The sequence below is a fragment of the Schistocerca serialis genome, chromosome 1 (assembly GCF_023864345.2).
Source record: "Schistocerca serialis cubense isolate TAMUIC-IGC-003099 chromosome 1, iqSchSeri2.2, whole genome shotgun sequence".
Taxonomy (NCBI): domain Eukaryota; kingdom Metazoa; phylum Arthropoda; class Insecta; order Orthoptera; family Acrididae; genus Schistocerca; species Schistocerca serialis.
The window spans coordinates 899,811,010-899,831,525 of record NC_064638.1 but is presented as its reverse complement, the minus strand read 5'-3'; the positions used below and the strand labels follow the sequence as shown (position 1 = coordinate 899,831,525).

At 39.1% G+C, this 20,516-nt stretch overlaps 1 protein-coding gene across 1 annotated transcript in view; it reads left to right on the top strand.

Annotated features, from left to right (window-relative positions):
- LOC126444898 (uncharacterized) overlaps positions 1-20,516 on the top strand; it is a 697,169-nt gene that overhangs the window by 248,028 nt on the left and 428,625 nt on the right. Inside the window, exons 5-6 of the mRNA XM_050090969.1 lie at positions 10,920-11,042; positions 11,731-11,853. Coding sequence (XP_049946926.1) covers positions 10,920-11,042; positions 11,731-11,853 — 246 coding nt within the window. The remainder of the gene's footprint in view (positions 1-10,919; positions 11,043-11,730; positions 11,854-20,516) is intronic.

Here is a 20,516-nt window from a genome sequence, read left to right as displayed (position 1 = left end):
GCAGGTATGTACTAAAATTTACACAAAAAACTTAGAGCAAATTAGGAAACACTAGTCTGCACAGTAAAATACATGCAGTTCAATTGCTGTGAAAATACATGAGGAACAAAAACTAAACTAGAAACCAAAACTAAACTAAACTATCATTCATCAGACAAATTGATATAGGAACAGGCATCTTCTCTGCTCTGTGAGTGCAGCTACATGTTTTATTTTTCTTTACAAAAATTGTTCTGGTGTGCCCAAGGCACTGAAAATAAAAGTGGTTTCACAAAGTTCATATGAAAAATTTTGCATCCCTCTTGCTATTTTCCAGAACCCCCCCACAGCAATTCAAGCATAATATATGAAATGAGTTCTGTTTTCCTGTGGAAATTATTATATTTCCAGAGTTCATCATTCTCTATGTAACAGAATTTTCTTCCTTCCAGAGGTATAGTTGCTTAATGTTGTTGTTATCTGTTGAAGTGGAGTTGCTAAAAAATTTTTTGCGTTCATGTGACCTATTCAGATTGTATAAACTGCCCATAAGTTTCATACAAAAATCTTTTAAATTTTCCAAAACCATTTGCATATCAGTAGGGTACCATAATGTTTAATACTGGATACATTCAGACAGAAAAATGCAAATTTGTGTTGTTTAGCAAGTCTTTAAACTTTGGTACAAGGTGTGCAACTTTGCTTCTGCAGTTTTTTTCCCAAAATTTGAGGCTTTAGTGAAACAAAGTGGTTACACAAATATCATTCAAAGTATTTTCCATCACTGGCCACTACTTTCTCCCATCTTTTGGGCAGTGTACGAGTCCCGTGCCAAAAAAATTGTTCATCTTTTGAAGTGATCCATGAATCGATACAATTTGTGACATCTTCATGAGATCAGAGGTGTTGGTCAGCCAGGCCATGTCACATTGATCTAAACAGGTGATAATCAGAGAGATCAATGTCTGGAGAATATGGCAGGTGGGGTAGGACATCCCATTTTAACATATCCAAGTACGTTTTAACCTCTTTTGCAATGTGGGGTTGAGCCTTGTCTCACTGCAAAATCACTTTATCATGCCTCTCACTGTATTGCGGCCGTTTGTCTTTTAATGCTCTGCTCAAACACATTAATTGTGTTTGATAACAAGCACCTGTGATTGTTTCCCTTGGTTTTAACACCTCATAGTACACAACGCCAAGCTGGTCCCACCAAATGGAGCTGTGAATATTTGGTTTGACCATCGATGTGGAAGCATGGCTGGGATATCCCCATGATTTTTTGCATTTAGGGTTATTGTAATGAACCCATTTTTCATCCCCGATCACAATGCGATGTAGAAATCCCTTCTGTTTTGTCCTCCGAAGCAACTGTTCACAAACACACAAACGCCGTTCAATGTCTCTTCGTTTCAGCTCACACAGGACCCAAGTTCCTTCTTTGTGAATCATGCCCATAGCCTTGAGACGTTTTGAAATGTCTTTCTGTGACACTCCCACTAATCGTGCCAATTCTTCTTGAGTCTGACACGAGTCTTCACTCAGAAATGTCACCAATTCTGCATCTTCAAAAACATTCTCTCTTCCACCACTATTCCAGTCTTTGACATTAAAATCACTGTTCATGAAGCATTGAAACCACTCACAACACATTCTTTCACTAATAGCGTCCTTACCACACGTACTTGAGAGCATTCAATGAGACTCAGCATCTGTTTTCTTCATATTGGAACAAAACAGTAACACCTCCCTCAAATGAGAATTAGGCTCATAAACTGACATTTTCAATCAAGAACAACTTTATGATGCAGGCACAAATCAATGAATGTCTGAATGAGGTTATATTGACTGATGTCGAAGCTAACTGCCTGATGTCTGTGATCTGTTTCTTTCGACTGCTACTTACAGTTGTCGCCACCTATTGGCAAATGGCAGAAGCAAAGTTTTACACCTTATCCAAAATTAACCATTTAGTACTTGTGTGACAGGAAGTAACATAAGTACTCATGTTGTGTCAATTTAACCAAGCACAAATTAAACTGAATATATGTGTTTAGCCGTATAAAAAAAAGAAACATTGTGATTTTTGGATGATCTTTGCATGCAAGTGATTAAATACAGCATGTAGTTAGCATTTTTCAATGACACAGTGATTTATTATGTGAGGAACAAAGGAAATGTAACCTAGAACTAAAAAAGGAGATGCTGTGCATTAACAATACAAAGTTTCTTGGATCATCAAACTATTTTAGTGAGCTAAAGTTTGTTTGCAGATTCCTTCAGATATATTCTTCTTTGTATCTCTCCCCTAGTGTTCAGCTCCTAAATAACATAAAAGTTTAGTCCAGAAACATTTAAAAAATGGAGAAACACGGTGAGGGGCCATCTCCCTGTTCTTTGGTGAACCCTATAGTTGCTGCACAGATGGTCACATGTGTCCACACCTCCCTTAGTGCAGTTGTAGAAAAAGTCACTCTCTTCCTCCCTCTCTCTCCCTTTAAAAAATCTCTTTCTCTCTTTAAAAAAAAATAAAATAAAAAAAAATAATAAAATAATTGGACCTGTCTCACTCAACAAAGATCATGTGTTTGTACCAGAATGACAGCAAACCACAAAACATAATGAGTATACATCTGAAATTATGTCATTTTGATCATATTAGGTCAGCCAATTGTGAGAGCAGCTGTTACATTTACTAAAATATCTTTCAAAATAATTCTGGAAACTAATAATAGTAGGGAGCACTAGTCAAGGGACATGTAGTGAGACATCTCTAAATTGTTCTCATATGAATTAAGTCCAAGCAATAGGTGGCTTGTAGCGAAGAAAATTGCAGCTTGGACTATGGTTAGGCATGGTCATTTGAACACAATGTTGTAGCCTGAGCTATGCGCAGGCTTGGTCTCCAAAGTATTAAGTCAAACAACACAAAATTCAAACTAATTCTGTACGTCTAATGTCATTACCTTAAAAGAAAAAGAAAGAAAACCATGTGCACACACACAAACAAAAACACTTTTTCATTACTGCAACTAAAAGAACATTAAATGTTACCTCTTTTGAAGATCTTGCAAATGAAACCAGTAGTTCAAACTTCATTTCAAAAGACTTCACAAAAGTTGCTTCACTTTTCAAACAAATGTGAACTAACTTTGCACATTATATACTGTGAGACTACTCTTAGTGATTTCCCATTAACTACCTAATTAATATCTGCTAAAGAGAGGATAGACTGACGGTTGAGGATAGCTTGCAAATGACAGACAAGTTGGAGGAAACACAAACTGCAAAAAGTGAAAATTTCAGCAGTGATACTCAATGAACTTGATGCCATGGATTTTGCCACGCTGAAACCATGAACAGGATTCATGTCCCGCTAATGACACAAATGATATTATCCATGTGCATCATCACTTGGTTATGACTCTACTCCTATTATTGACACAGATCTGCTCTCATCTGTTAACTTCAGTACTTATTTACACAAAAGTCTAAGTAAATATTGCTTAGATGAAAAATTCAACTTCCTTTAACAGTTCTATTTATAAACTTGTACATGGAAATATGGTCTACAGAATTGTCTTTTCACACAGCAATGTCTCCAATATTTTCAAACATTTCTCGGTGCACAAATTTTCAAAGACAATTAAGATGATGTTATATTAAAAGTGTCGTTTTTTTATTCCTGATGTAATATTCGAGTTCAAAATTTTATATTCAGCATCAAGAAAATCACTAACTTTTTCAAGTGAATTTTTGACTTTATCAACCAAACTATCTTCAGTGTCATTAGTATTACTATTCCCAACAGCTTTTAAAAGTATATTTGAACTTCTCTCTATTTTTGGCAAGATTCTTATCCCAGAGTTTCTCAAGTGGTCTAATATAATCGTAAAGCATCTGACAAATTTAAAATTCCCTTTTCTTGTACTGTTCTATTTATAGTGTGATATACTTCATCCAATTGTATTGTTACTTCCCTATTTTTCCATCTCCTCAGTTTTAATATGGTTGTTACTGAAATTTTCCAAATAGTGTTTAAAATTTAAAAAAAAAAAAAAAACTTATCCTCACTTTCTCTCCAAAGACTAGTTCACCAAATGTTCTTGTCACATGATTGTGTGAAACCTCAGTTTCCAGAATTATTCACATTATGTGTATACCATTTTCCTCATTTTCCTGTATCAGTTTCTCACTTTTCCATAGATCATTAAAAGTCATTTAAATATGATAATCATTAATGCTTCAGTCTGCACTCTTCACATCCTGGCTGCAGAACTGACATAAGATTGTTGATGGAAACATATAGACACCTGCATGCACTTTTATTGTTAACACTATTTTTGAATCTAAAATTAAACTTTCTTGTGAAGTATGTTATCAGAGAAGTAGTACTTAACATTACATCTGACATCAGTGCACAAGGCCTGGTTTTATTCAACATTTTATAAATGTTTCTACGTTCAAGGGAAAATCGCAGTACTTATCTCGGTATCCCTTATTGAAATAAATGACAATGTAGCTTGCAGTATCTTATAGCTCCCCCATTAAAGATGTTGTCTGTTATCCATTCCTATGAATTCTGAAGCAATTTGTGATGTGCTAAGTACTAACAGATTTATGCTATACCGAGTATTTAATGTCCAACACATTTATTATTATATTTTAGCCCACCCAGCACAGTCTTAACACCACAAAATCTGTTTCTATTCTGACACATGCAAGGCTACCACCATTCTGCATTATAGTTTTGAAACAATTAATGTCAAACATAAACATTGCTATTTGATCACTGGTACATTTAATAACTACAATTAATGTTTTGCAATGTGAAAAACATCACCTAACTTGCATAAATATGTGATTCTCTTTGCCTAAACAGTGTTTCATATAAAATTTTAATTACTTCAATATTATATAAAAGTATATGTTCCTAGCACGTTTTTGCTGTAATTTTGTCTTATATTATTCAATACATTATGAGTGTGAGAACAAAATAGTAAGTATAGCAGTAACTGTGCTGTTTTCTTCACATGGCAGATATATTTTCAAAATGCAAAAAATGGCAATACGCATAATATGTAATCTAAGACATAACGAATCATGCAGACAACATTTCAAAACAAATGGCATTATGACACTGCCCTCTGCTTACATTTATAATATCGTCTCATTTGTCAAGTCATACCTGTTAAACAATGACTGCACACTAAAATTCAATGGAGATATTCATAACTATGCAACAAGGCAGCAATCTGACCTACATATGATTCAGTCCAGAACTACCTGCTACCAAAAAGGTGTTTTAAATGTTGGGATAAAAATGTATAATAATTTACCCAATGAAATCAAAGCAACAAAGAACCCAAGAGCCTTCACACAAAAGTTAAAAAAATATCTCTTGGACCATTGCTTTTATGCAGTTGATCATTTTTCTGAAAGGGGTTAAAAATGTAAAAAATATGATAAATGTTCAATTAGGTCTGAAAATTATATACTGTGCATGTCTATAAAATACACTGGACTACTTTACTATTACATTTGTATTGGCTGTTTGTATTTTACCATACAACATTTGCATTTACTGTTTTGTTAAAGATAGCTAACTTCCTCATTGCAAAATAATGTAAAATCAATTTATTAAATATTACCTGCAAATATGTTCCCTTGACCTATCCAATATCGTATGTAAAACCTTACATCTCTTTGATTTGTATTAACTGTTTTGTTGAAGATAGATAATTTCCTTGCTACAAAATAATGTAAATATCAATTTGTAAAAATTACTGTAAATAGCTCTCTTGACCTATCCAATATCATATGTACAGCTGTACAATACTATGATTGCCTGGATCAATAAAAATACAATACGATACAGACCTGTACAGTATGTTATTTGTCTTAATCCACTGAAAATATTTAATAGGTTTATATGCCAATCTGTCTGTTTACGTGTATAATATTGTTATAAAGTGTAGGAAACTAAATATGCTTGAGTATTTCAGTGTCCGAAAAATCTGACATCAACCTGTTCATGATGTACTAATCCATTTGGCTTCATTATGTACCCCAACCTCCCTCCTCTCCACCACAGTATCACACACAGGAATTACTAGTAAGATTCCATGATTCCATGCAAGTACCAGGATAGAAATTTTGTAATGCAAAATAATTAAAGTGTGTGTATTTGTTTGTGAGTTATAATGATAGCAAATACTGATCTATCAGTCAAATCACATAAACATTTAGAGAAAAATATTTGTCACTCAGTACAAATTAACCAACATATTTTGTGTATATATCTTTCAGTTCATATAGCAACATCTTTTCATTAATTTCAATTCCTCAGAGCCAACACATGACAATTTGTTATACTTTACAGAAGTTATTAGTATATATTTTCTGTGTAAATGGCTTTGGAATGTCCTCCTTTCACTGTGTGAAATTGCAAACAGGTCCAAAGCTTTTCCATAGGGATGAAATCTCTAAATCTGACTTCTTGCATACCTTCTAATTAATAATTGTAACATCAAATTTCATAAGTAACCACAGTAATCACTGGACAAGAAAATCATCTGGAAAGCACATTTGACTGTAAAGGACAGTTACATGTACAATTTTTGCATCTCTTAGTAATAGTATTCTTAGGACATCACCATTATTTCCCATAACAGCATAAAGCAATTTTAAACTAATCTTAAAAAATGATGTTATAGAACATTAAGACTATAAAACCATTCACAAAATATTTTTATTCTTAGGACAAAAATATTTGTTCCTCAATTCTCAAAACCATGACAAGACATTTTCTCATTAAATGTATAAAAATTTAAGACTTATGGCTTACACTTAAATAAATCAAAGAAATTGATACAAAAGAAATTTTACCAAATATATATTTGCACACCAGTTTGAGTGAGAATTGAAAGAAAAGTTAAGTATATCATTGAAAGAACTCCATATTGGTATGATGTGTTCGTGTTTAAGTGAAGGTACTGTAACTACATGTAAATTGTATAATTTCCTTATGTAGCACTATACAGCTTTATATTATAACCGAGTAGTTCAATAAAACACTTATGAATGAATATCTATGAAACAAGAATAATCAAAAGACAACAGTTTAATTGTCATTTGTATTTTAATGATCACAAAGTAGAAGGTGATTTTTCTTGGAGTGTAAAGTCATACTGACTGTTAATTAATTGTGATTGTTTCAAAAACTTGAAAGGATTTTACACTTACTGCTACCAGTTGCAGTATTTAATTTATACTGAAATTGTTTACTTAGCAGCATGTTTTGAGGTTAGACCTCAACATCAGGCTACAGTGGCAGTGAGGGTAAAAGAGACAGAGAGAGAAATAGAAGGATAATTTAATAAGAGGTGATGTCTCTTTCTGTGGTTGTGGTTTTTCTGTGGCTGATATGAGAAATTTTTAAATAATCACTCACTTTGTTCTTATGTTCTGGTAGTCTTCTTACAGTGTGCTGAGGTTCCTTTATTTCCATGGCTATATGGAATTTTTTTAACCAGGACATAATTTGTCAACTGAATATTTTATTCTAATAGACTGGTGACTCCCAAATCTTGCATTAAAAATCCAGGAATTAAGCACAAACTGCTTTGATCTGCATTTTAACAAAGGTATCTAAATGTGCTAATTGCTCTCCCTCACTATTTTCTCCAGTATTATGATTGGCATGCCATTAACAACCATTACTAAACCACCTTGCCTATGTGGGCAAAATTAAAACTGAACAACCTTTCTTTTTAATGGCATCCTAACTGTAACTGTTGGCTAAACTCTGCACTGCTCGACCTTTCACACAAGATCCTGAATGGTCACCATCACCTGTGAAAATGTCAGTTATCTTAGTGCCAAGTCAAGCAAGATGTATATTTGTTCATTATTTAATGAAGCACAAACAGTCATTAATAGTGCTAATTAATTTCCTATTCCTACCATTTAACTGTCATCAATCTTGCATTTCACTGTTTCCTCACACACGTTCCTTCTTCCCATACCTGACTCCCCACACTTCCTACAAATTATTTTTCGATAGCCTTCTTCGTTATACCTCTCCTCTCACTCTCACCTGTGAAGTTGTATTATTAAGGCAACCATCCTTTATAACCTACCTATCCCTTCACAAATCCATGAATTCAATAGCTTCAGTTTGTAATGATCTTTTAAATGTTACTAATTAACTTGCATTGGCCTGTGGTTCATCATTGTTGTGGATGCTGCAAACAATGAGAACATCACAAAAATTCAAGTTTAACAAATTATTTATTGACGTAAACTGATTGACAGAACTGACACTAAGTGAAAAACAACTGATGAAACTGAGCTAAACCACACTGAACTGCCCCACGCAGCATCACAGTGTTACTTTAAATACAATTTTAACAATTGCTACCATTGTCAATTTATTACAAACTGTAACTTACAATTAAAAATAATTTCATCTAAACTAACTGCTGTTACATTTGTACAGGTTATAAAATATAACATCAGATGACACAATATTTTTATCATCATCTTCGTTATATGTTTGAAAATTTATTCACAATCTTATTTCAGCAATTATTTTGATTTTGCTTTAATTTCATAATTAGTGACTGTATGGATTTTATCGCTAATGTTTGTTAGAAGTGTATACACGTCATGCTTTGCCAGATTACATAAATTAAATACACACATTTTCTCAAATATCAGAATTACCTGAATTTGGGTGGTGTAACTAACAAGAGGTAAATATCTGTGTAATTTACAAGTATAATTAATTACAGTGAATTAGATAAACTGAATAACGAATGAAATTACATCACTGCATAATGACTGATATTTTCATTTGAATCATAATGAGGTTTTTGTGTTAGCAAAATTACAAATTGCTATTATGGTAATTAGAGGCATTAGTTGTTTATCCTAACATTTTCACATCCTCTTAATATTTGTTGCTAAATGTTTTATTACTTCAATTTCATGATCTGATACTTAATTTGGGATATTTACGTATTTTTGTTAATGACAACAATCTATTGATAATCATAAGAATGTACATCATTCCAGAATATTCTATAAGTATTCACAAAGAAGAATAGGATTTTTGGGAAAACTGAACTGAAAAATACCTATAAAAATACTCATAATAGGCCCTAGGAAGCTCTGAATTGTATGATAAATATATGTATGAATATGAAAAAGGCAGTATCGGACAGTTCATAATTATCTTGGGGGAGGCTGTTGTATAATAAGTTTTGTGGATTGCTTCATCTAATTGTGCTATATTTTTGGGGACACTACTCTGTTTTAAGCTATTAGCGCACATAAAATACTATGTATCACTTGTTCTCGACTATAAGATAGATCCAAAGCTACCGTACTCTTTTTAATTTGTTCTGATTCAGGAATCAGCAGTATATTATGCTCATGGCCATATTGATTATACCCTAACTCCTGCAGACCTCTGGGAGGGGGGTGTATTATTTGGAAAATTCAAGCCCAAAATTGTTTAAGGTGCTTTTTTCCTGTACAGCCTGTGGTACCTCTTCAGGTAATCCATCTTGTTCTTTTACTACCATCAACCATAACACATCCAATTCTCTCACTTTTCATAGCCTGCACTTTCCTCTGAAATTCAGCAGTAAAATACAAAAACTCAGCTATTTGGTCTACTAAATTCAAAGACAAATCCATGTAATACTCAAAAATTCCTATAATGAATTTTGTATTTTTGGGAACAGACTCTCAGAAACTGCTAATTCACCACTAGGACCCATTCTCTTTGATTGGTTTCATTTCCAGACTCACTTATCTTTCTATTATAGGCCTCAGACCATTCACTAATAGTTTTATTATAAGTTTCCAAACTTTGTTCCTGATCTTCAAACACACTCACCAAGTTACCAATGCTACCTAGATAACAGTTTGGTCTTTAAACATATCCATGAAGTTACCAGTTCTGTCTATGTAATAGTTAAAACTGGTCTGTAACCTCTGTACTTTGTTCAGAGTACAACCACCTTCAAATTGAGTCACCCCTAAAATATTCTCAAAGTGAGCACAATTTGTAGCAGCAGCCAAACTTACTTCACTTGGTTCAGTAATCTGTTGTACACCAGGCATGTGACTATCTCAAATGGTTCCTTTTGGTTCTACCTTCCTTCTTCGTAACTCATAAGTAGTCTCTCTTCTACAAAGAATAGCTGGGTTCTTATGTCATTAGGCATTCTGAAAAATATAAAGTGAATATAGCTGCTGAAAGTTTGTTCATTTATAATTTAATGCAACTCAATCAAGCAAACAGTGTCTGCCATCACCATTTTCACTATTTGTCTGTTGGAAGGCTAGAATTGATTGATTGAGTTTGAATTAAAGTGCAGTAAGTGATATCTTTATGTAACAAACCTTTGCAATACATAACAAATTTCTTTCTCAAAATGTTGCTGAGGTCAAGTAAAAGCACAACAAGGCAAAGAGAGAGAGAAAAAGAAAGAGTGAGTGAGAGGGAGAGAGAGAGATAGTGTGTGTGTGTGTGTGTGTGTGTGTGTGTGTGTGTGTGAGAGAGAGAGAGAGAGAGAGAGAGAGAGAGAGAGAGAGAGAGAGAGAGAGAGAGAGAGAGCGACAGAGAAATTGTGCTCTAGCTTGTCAAAGGATTTGTTCTGAAATCTAGCAAGTTTTCATTCTGTTTTGTGTGTGCCTGTTGACAACTGAATATTTTTGCTATTCACTGAGTGGTATCCTTTACTCCTAAGTTATTTACATTCTCTAGGAACTTTCCCTATTATACAAAAGCGTAATCAGTGTAAAATAAGTCATACCCTAGAAACTACTGAAATAAAATATTATACTTCTTGCTCACTTATAGACAGTACTGATAACAGGCACAGCTAAAATAATTGTAAAATAACACAGAATGATCTTGTTTGTAGGATCTGTATGCACTGCAAGAAGAATTGGAAAGACTGAAGTCTCTCGAACAGCAAGCTGGGCAAGGGCAGGCTATTTTGGAAGATAATCAGAGACTGAAAGATGAAAATGAGAGCCTTCAGACAGTAAGATTTTCCTTTAGAGAATGACTTGTAATCAGTACTTTCAAAAATGAGTAACATCAGTTTACTATGAATTGGCTATATCTGAAAGAGTCTTAAAATCAATATGGATCTGTGTAATTTGTGCACTTTGAATTTAAGGAGATTAAGTTGAACATTACATTTATATTTTTCAATGTGATGTGTCAATGTTCTGAAGTGTGCTAACATGTAATTATTAAAGACATTTGTAGAAACCACTACAGAGTACTTCTAAGGGTTATGCTATCAAATGATCAATCAATTACTGTGTGAAATGATTCATTTTACTTTTCAGTAGTTGATTACATAATAGCCATACTTTGTCCTTAGACAAAGTTCTTTGTGTGTGTGTGTGCCATACTTTGTCCTTAGACAAAGTTCTTTGTGTGTGTGTGTGTGTGTGTGTGTGTGTGTGTGTGTGTGTGTGTGCACGCACACGCGTATGTTTTTCTCTGAAGTTCAATTGTGAGTCTTAAAATTTTATTCCAATTTTTTATTTAAGTTGTATAATCCTTCTTTGTGTCCATACAGAATTACATAATTTCTAATAACTGTTGAAGTATCTTATTGGGTTCATTTAACCTTTATCAGGAGTTTTGAAGATAAAATTTAGAAAGTCTTTTTTCAGCTGAAATAACTGTAGGATAGTGCAGAGAACTTTTGTTTACAGGAACTTGATTTACTTAAAGGAGAACTGGAAAGAGTGAAATCTGTTGAACAGGCAGCTGAACAAGTCCAAGCTCTTTTAGAAGAAAACCAGAAATTGAAAGATGAAAATGAGAGGCTGCAGAAGGTAAGATCTGTTACCTGAAAGTAATTTTTCTCTTGATTGTGCTTCTCATATTGGATGTGTCTTACTGAATTTAATTAATTTTTCTGCACCACCTGTATATGTGTGAGTTTAGATTCAAGGAGTAAAGGGAATGGTAGGATAAGCCTTGTAGAACTTAAAAAAGGACATGTGTAAAGTCAGAATTTTTTGCTTGGTAACATTCAGTACCATGTTGGCTCACCACATGCATTGATTCCTCTATGCCATGATATCTACTACATAGTCGAGATGTTGTATGTGTCACATTATTTACAGGTTGCCTCTTTTGTGTGTGCAGTTCTAAATGGCAAATTTAAGGTAGATATTTAGACTACAAACACAAAGACATACAGTTTCATGAGTAAAATTTACACATATTATTGTAAGATATTTACACATAGGCAAAGCTTACAGAGACAAATACTTTAAGTTAATTTGTTGGATTTACAATGGTTTTCATCACTGTATAGTGTCCTTAGTTCTGAAAGTTGCTTCTGGTAAGTAATGTTTGTGACCCTGGCACTGATGGCAGTCTCAAAGGTAGAGCAAATATTCCACCTGTTTCCAACGTATCTAGCGTATGTGCACCTACTTACAAAGAGTCAATGAAGGAAACTGTTTGCTCTGTTGAAGGTGTAGCTATTTACAGATACCTGTGTCTTTGTATATAATCCCATCCTTCTGTCTTCCTGTGAGCGATGGAACATACAGAGTGAGTGTAGAGTCTGATGATGACCAGTGGGTTATCATTCTCAGCCGCTTTTGGAACAGTGCACTAGCAGTGTTGTGTTCAGTCAGCATGAAAACTGCCAGTTCTGCCAAAACTTTCATACTGTGTTTGTGTAGTATCATGATGGATGATGACATGGGGAAGGCCTACGCTTGATGGAAATTATGGAGTTGGACAGGTAGCTGTGGCATACAGCAGGGTCCAAAACACCTTACAACATTCACCTTGAGAATTCATGGAAACATGTACTACAAAATCAGAAATGGAGAAATGGAAAGGAAAAATGACAATATTATGAAAATTAGAGATTGGTACTCACCATATAATGAAGACGTTGAGCTGCAGACAGGCACAACCAAAAGACTGTAAGCTTTTGGCCAAAAAGCCTTCTTCTGAAATAGGCTAGCAAACAAACACACACACACACACACACACACACACACACACACACACACACACACACAACTGCCTCTGGTGGCTGAGGCCAGACTGCAATCAACTAAGCATTATGGGAGAAGCAGCCTGTGTGGTGAGGGTGATGACGAGGCTGGGTCATTATTGACAAACACAGCGACTCCGCCTTTGGCCCTTTCTCCAGTCAGGTCATCTTTGCGATATGACATATAGCCCCTTAGTACAGGAGCATCAGATGGTTTTAAATGCGTTTCCTGTAAACACAAGCACAGGGGGCGTTGCCGTGCTAGGAGGTTCAGTTCCTCCACATGTGCCCGGAATCCATTCATGTTCCACTGTATAATGGGAGTCATCTATCAGGGTGGGAGTACCTTCATTCTCACTTTCTGTCAGGGAGGAGAGCACACAACAGGTGGAGGATCAGTTTTGGGGCGAGATGATTGCCCCAGTCTGAGATCAACCTCCATCGCCTCAGAAGAGGAGTCGAGAGAGATGTCAGAGAGAATGACATCTACATCAGGAGACTGTATAACTGCAGTCTCCTTTAGTGGGCAAGTCTTCACCTTTGTCTTTGGCTTCGATGTTCTGTCCTGAGGTGGCATTGGAGCCAAAACCTCAGAAGCAGTAGGGGGTGTAGCAGCGCTGGGCAGTGCACAAGACTGGACCCGGGAAGGGGCAGGAAGTTTCATGATGTCAGCTACCACGGCCTGGTCAGAAGGCCGGGAGGGAGCAGCAGGCTTCACAGGAATGGCAGCAGCACACGTACATTGACAAGTGCAGGTGCTAGTGCTGACACCACTCCTCTGCTCTCCCCCTGGATACTGACCTGCAAGCAGTTGCAGTTGAAATTCATTCACCTTGGAGGCTTACCGTTTGCTCCCTTTATTTACCCCCTCTAGATGCAATGACCTTAGACGCTCTCACAGATCTTATTGACCAACTCCCTCACCCATTTCTCCTCCTGGGAGACTTCAATGCCCATCATGTCCTGTGGGACTCCGCTTCTCTTTGCGCTCGAGGTCAAATTTTGGAGAGCCTCCTAACATCTCAAGTGTTGTGCATCCTCAACACAGACACTCCGACTCATTTCTCTACTGCTACAGGGTCATTCTCAGCCATTGACGTATCTTCTTGCTCTCCAACCCTCACCGACTCTGTTAACTGGGAGGTCATTGACGACCTTCATTCCAGCGATCACTTCCCTATCCGCATTCACCTCCTGGATGGTGTATTGCTGGAGCAGCGGCCACCATCGTGGATGATTGGCAGGGCTAACTGGCCACTATTCACTTGGTTGGCTGTCTTTGACCGCCACAATAACGTACAGGAATGGGTGGATCACATCACGTTTGTGGTCCATCATGCTGCTGGCCTGTCCATACCACAGTCTTCTGGCACTCTTAAGTGGCGCCTTGTGCCTTGGTGGACAGAAGAGTGCCATTCAGCCATCCGGGACAGGCCGATTTAAATGCTACCCAACATCGGTCAATCTTACCGCCTTTCGAATCGCGAGAGCCAGGGCACGCTGTGTCATTAAAGAGAGCAAGAAAAGGTCATGGCAGGAGTTCCTGGACTCCATCAACCGTTCCACTTGTTCCACAAGAGTATGGGAAGCCATCCGCAGGATTTCCGGTAAACATAGCCATTTACCAATAGCTGCTGTCCTGAACAAGGGATGCCTCCAAATGACACGCAGAGCCATTGCTCAGATGCTGGCAGAGCATTTTGCACAAAGTACTGCCACTGCAAATCAGGATCCAGCATTTCGACGCTACCGTGCGACTGCCGAAAGAGCGACCTTGGACTTTCGGTCGAACAGTTCTGAGGCCTACAATTCCCCTTTCTCCATGTGGGAACTTGAATTGGCACTTACTGAGACTTCTGACACTGCACCAGGTTACGACCGCATCCGGTACTCCATGCTATGAAATCTACCAGCGGCGTCAAAGGAAATCCTCCTCGAATGTTTTAATCTCATATGGCAGACAGGAGTGTTCCCCGCCTCGTGGAGGGAGGCAATTCTCATCCCTCTCCTCAAACCAGGAAAGGACTGCACATGTCCCAGTAGTTATCACAGTATCGCCTTGACAAGCTGTGTCAGAAAGACCCTGGAACGGATGGTTAACCGGCGTCTGGTCTGGCTGTTAGAGACCAGACAGCTCCTTAGCCACTTTTAGTGTGGATTTCGAAAATTTCGGTCCACGGTCGACAACCTGACCCTCCTAGAGGCAGCTATTCAGCAGGCTTTTCTCCATCAGCATCACTGTATCGGTATCTTTTTTGATATCAGTAAGGCATATGATACTACTTGGAGACACTGTATTCTTGCACAAATGCATCAATGGGGCTTTCGTGGCCGCCTCCTGATTTTAATTCGGTCTTTCCTGTCTCAGCGATTGTTTCGGACCCGCGTTGGTAACACACAGTCTGATCACTTTGAGCAAGAGAACGGTGTCCCCCAGGGCAGTATTTTAAGCATTACCCTCTTTGCCATAGCCATCAACAGTATAACGTCTACAGTGAGGAGTCCAGTACAGTGCTCCTTATTTGTGGACGACTTTGCTGTTTTCTGTTACTCCTCCAGTGTTGCAACCGTGAGCCGTCAGTTGCAGCTAACAGTGCGGCAGTTAGAGGAGTGGGCTGCAAAGACGGGTTTTCAGTTTTCTGCCCAAAAGTGTGTTTGTGTTCATTTTAATCATTCTTGTCATCTTTTTACTTTGCCTGCCTTGCATATGGGGGATACTGTCTGCATTTTAGAGACACAGTGCGGTTTCTGGGCCTAATTTTTGACTCCAGGTTGTCATGGCTGCCACACATACGTGACTTGAAAGCCAGAACGCTGAAGGCACTGAACATCCTCAAGTGCCTCAGCCACAGGTCTTGGGGCGCAGACAGGGCGTGTCTCCTACAGTTTTATGGAGCTTTTGTGCATTCACGGCTGGACTATGGGTGCACAGTATATGGGTCAGCGAGGCCATCTTATTTGCGGATCCTTGACGCTGTTCACCATGCTGGGATCCGACTGGCCATGGGTGCTTATCGGACCAGTCCCGTACCCAGCCTCTGTGCTGAGTCTGGCGAACCGCCACTTACCATCCGGCGGCAGCTCCTGCTGGTGCGCCAGGCTTGTAAGTTTCTTGCAGCTCCCAGATCGCCTGCTCACCATCTTGTTGCCCATCCACCTCTGGACCGCCTTTTTTCCCGCTGTCCCCGGGCTACGTTGCCGTTTCGGATCCGTGTGCAACGTGTACTAGAGTCCCTCGGTGTGGAGTCTGTACAACCCCAAATCCAAGGTTTTAACCGCCTGCCACCCTGGTTACTGAAGAGGCCTGGAGTGATTTTAGATTTATTGCAGTACAAGAGAGATTGCACTCCTGCCACCGTTTTTAATGCAGCATTTTCTGCCATTTTATCTGAGCACCACGACTATGTAGCTGTTTTTACGGATGGGTCGAAACAAGGGGATTCTGTTGGTTGCTCAGTTGTTTTTCCATATCGTGTCCTCAAGGTCCGACTGCCTCAGACTTTTACTGTCTTTGATGCAGAATTGTTTGCTATCTTGCGGGCACTGTAGCACATGAGACATTCTTCCTCTCCTAAATTTCTTGTCTGTTCCGATTCACTCAGTGCCCTTCACTCATTGCAACGTTTGTATCCGGCAGACAAAATTGTCCAGACCATCCAGGATGCCCTCCTCCGACCACAGTGACTGGGGAAGGTGGTAGCGTTCTGCTGGGTTCTGGGGCATGTTGGCATTGCTGGGAATGAAAGGGCAGATCTCGCAGCCAAGGAGGTGTGTCTCGCCCCACAAGTATTTCAGTGTGCTATCCCCTTGCACGCACTCACCTTGCTGTTGAGCTCACGGGTCATGTGTCGGTGGGAGGATGAGTGGCTGGAAGTGACTGACAATAAGCTCCGTACAGTCAAGCCCACAACGCATGTGTGGTGTACTTCCCTTCAGCCCCATTGACGGGACGAGGTTCTTCTCACTTGGTTTCGAATAGGCCACAGCACTATGATGCACGGCTTCCTGCTCCAGCAAGAGGACCCTCCAATTTGTGGTGCTTGCGGCGTCCAGGTCACTGTGCGCCACATTTTATTGGATTGTGTTTTATTTTCTGACCAGCGGGTCGTGGCTGACTTGCCAGCGGACCTGCCATCTCTTTTAGGCAACACTCGGATGAATGTGGTTAAAGTTTTAAAGTTCTGTGCCCTGTCAAATGTTTTTACAAAGATTTTAGGGAGAAGATTTTAATTTGCTCACTGTGTGACAAGCTCGCCCATATTTTATGTAAGTGGACAGCCAATAACAATTTCCTGTGACATTCTTGTTGCTATGTTTCCCCTTTCCTTAGGTTTTACTTTCTTATGTAGCATTTTCCTTCTTTTCTTGCTTTGTTTGAATGTGTGCTTTAGTTTTCTTAGGTCTGTCCTCATTCGTTCCTTTTAATGTGTGTCAGGGCGCTGTTGACTGCGATGTTGAGCGCCCATAAGCCCCAACACACCACCACCTTGAGGCTGGGTTAGTAGTGGGAGGGATAGCAGGGTAAGGATGGGGAATGGAAAAGTGTTAAGTGCTACTTATGGGAGCATATGGGGATGTGATGGAGAGGGTAAGGCATCTGGTGCAGTCAGGAGGCTAGGCAGTGGATCGAAAGAGGGGTGGAAAGGGAGAGACATAAAAAGACGGTGGGTGCATTGGTGGAATAGAAGGCTGTGTAGTGCTGGTGTGAGAACAAGGATAGGTGAAGAACAGTGACTAACAAAGGTTTTGGAAGGGAGGGGAAGGGGTGTTATGGGAATGTAGGATATGCAGCAAGAAGAGTTCCCACCTGTGAAGTTAAGAAAAGATGGTGTTTGTAGGAAGGATCCAGTTGGCACAGACTGTGAAGCACTCACTGAAGTGAAGAACATAGTGTTGGGCAGTGTGCTCAGTAACTGGTTGATCCAGTTGTTTCTTGGCCACAGTTTGTTGGTGGCCATTCCTACAGACAGACAGCTTGTCGGTTGTCATGCCCATATAGATCGCAGAACAGAGACTGCACATTAGCTTCCAGATCACATGACTGCTTTAATAGGCAGCTTTGCCTTTGATGTGATAGGTGACACTTGTGAATGGGCTGGGGTCGATGGTGATGGAAGGATATACGGGACAGGTTTTCCATCTCAGTATATTACAAGGATATGAACCATGTGACAAGGAGTTGGGAGCAGGGATGGAGGAGGATTGGACAAGGATATTGTGTAGGTGCAGTGGATGGGAAGAATAGTGGGTAGGACATTCTCCAGCTCTCAGCTTAAAAAGGTCTAAAGAGCAGCAACTTAAGTATTTATCTTTTCCTGTGTTTTCTTTGTATATTTCTAAAATGCCATACTTGTTTCCATTTAAGAAGTTTAACCTCACATTCTGTAAGAGTAAATTCAGTTAGTCTGAATCACATTTTTCATTTTGGTGACACATCAGGAGGGTAGTAAGTTGCATATGTAGGACTCTGTCACTTTTATATTTTATGCCTTCAGTTAGTCTTGCTACTATGGGTGGGATGTGTGCATGCTGTGGGCAGACAGAGGAGGAACTGGCTGCAATTTGTGAGCAACTGAACAAGCTTTTGTCTCTGATCAGTCATCTTCAGGCTGTTGCCTCAGGGTGTAGCTGTGATGGAGAGCCTTCGGCGCCAAATGGCACACCTCATTCGTTGCTTGTTTCGGCCATGGGCTCTACTACCAAGGGACCTCCTAGTGTATTTGTCACAGTGGATCTGCCCTCACAGCAGAGTGAGTGATGGGTGGTAATGGATTTGTGTTGCTCTAGGTGGATGGCCAGTGCGGAGACTGCTTGTTTAGCCTCACTCAGTCATCCTGTAGTGGACAACTGGCTGCTCATTCAGCAGGGTCTGAGCAGGCACACAGGGGGAGGGGTTTACTAGTTATCAGGAGCTCCAATGTTAGGCACATTATGGAGCCCTTTAGGCATATAGCATTTAGGGCTGGAAATAAAGACAATGTGCACCTGGTATGTTTGTTGAGGAGCTTCATTCAAGAGATGGAGGCGGCCTTGCCTCTGTGGGTATTGTGCATGCATAACGTAGTCAGCTGCATGTTATGGTTAACATCAGCACCAAAAATGCCTGTCAGTTGGGTTCTGAGACCATCCTCAGTTCATACAGATGACTGTCAGAAGTGGTGAAGGTTGCTGCTAGCCTCAAGTGTGGGGTCCAAGTAGAGCTCGCAATTTGCAGCCTTGTTCCCACTGTTAATTGGGGTACTTTGGCATCTGCTTTACTGATGATCAACTTTATATGATCATTCCATTTTAAATCACTCCTAATGCGTACTCCCAGATAATTTATGGAATTAACTGCTTCCTGTTGCTGACCCGCTACTTTGTAGCTAAATGATAAGGGATCTATCTTTCTATGTATTTGCAGCACATTAGACTTGTCTACATTGAGATTCAATTGCCATTCCCTGCCCCATGCGTCAATTCGCTGCAGATCCTCCTGCATTTCAGTACAATTTTCCATTGTTACAACCTCTCGATACACCACAGCATCATCTGCAAAAAGCCTCAGTGAACTTCTGATGTCATCCAGCAGGTCATTTATGTATATTGTGAACAGCAACGGTCCCATGACACTCCCCTGTGGCACACCTGAAATCACACTTACTTCGGAAGACTTCTCTCCATTGAGAATTACATGCTGTGTTCTGTTATCTAGGAACTCCTCAATCCAATCACACAATTGGTCTGATAGTCCATATGCTCTTACTTTGTTAATTAAATGACTGTGGGGAACTCTATCGAATGCCTTGCAGAAGTCAAGAAACATGGCATCTACCTGGGAATCCATGTCTATGGCCCTCTGAGTCTCGTGGACGAATAGCGCGAGCTGGGTTTCACATGACCGTCTTTTTCGAAACCCATGCTCATTCCTACAGAGTAGATTTCTAGTCTCCAGAAAAGTCATTATACTCAAACATAACATGTGTTACAAAATTCTACAACTGATCGACGTTAGAGATATAGGTCTATAGTTCTGCACATCAGTCCGAGGTCCCTTCTTGAAAACAGGGATGACCTCCACCCTTTTCCAATCCTTTGGAACGCTACGCTCTTCTAGAGACCTACGGTACACCGCTGCAAGAAGGGGGGCAAGTTCCTTCACATACTCTGTGTAAAATAGAACTAGTATCCCATCAGGTCCAGCGGCCTTCCCTCTTTTGAGCGATTTTAATTGTTTCTCTATCCCTCTGTCATCTGTTTCGATATCTACGATTTTGTGATCTGTGCGACAATCTAGAGAAGGAACTACAGTGCAGTCCTCCTCTGTGAAACAGCTTTGGAAAAAGACATTTAGTATTTCGGCCTTTAGTCTGTCATCCTCTGTTTCTGTACCATTATGGTCACGGAGTGTCTGGACATTTTGTTTTGATCCACCTACCGCTTTGACATAAGACCAGAATTTCTTAGGATTTTCTGCCAAGTCAGTACATAGAACTT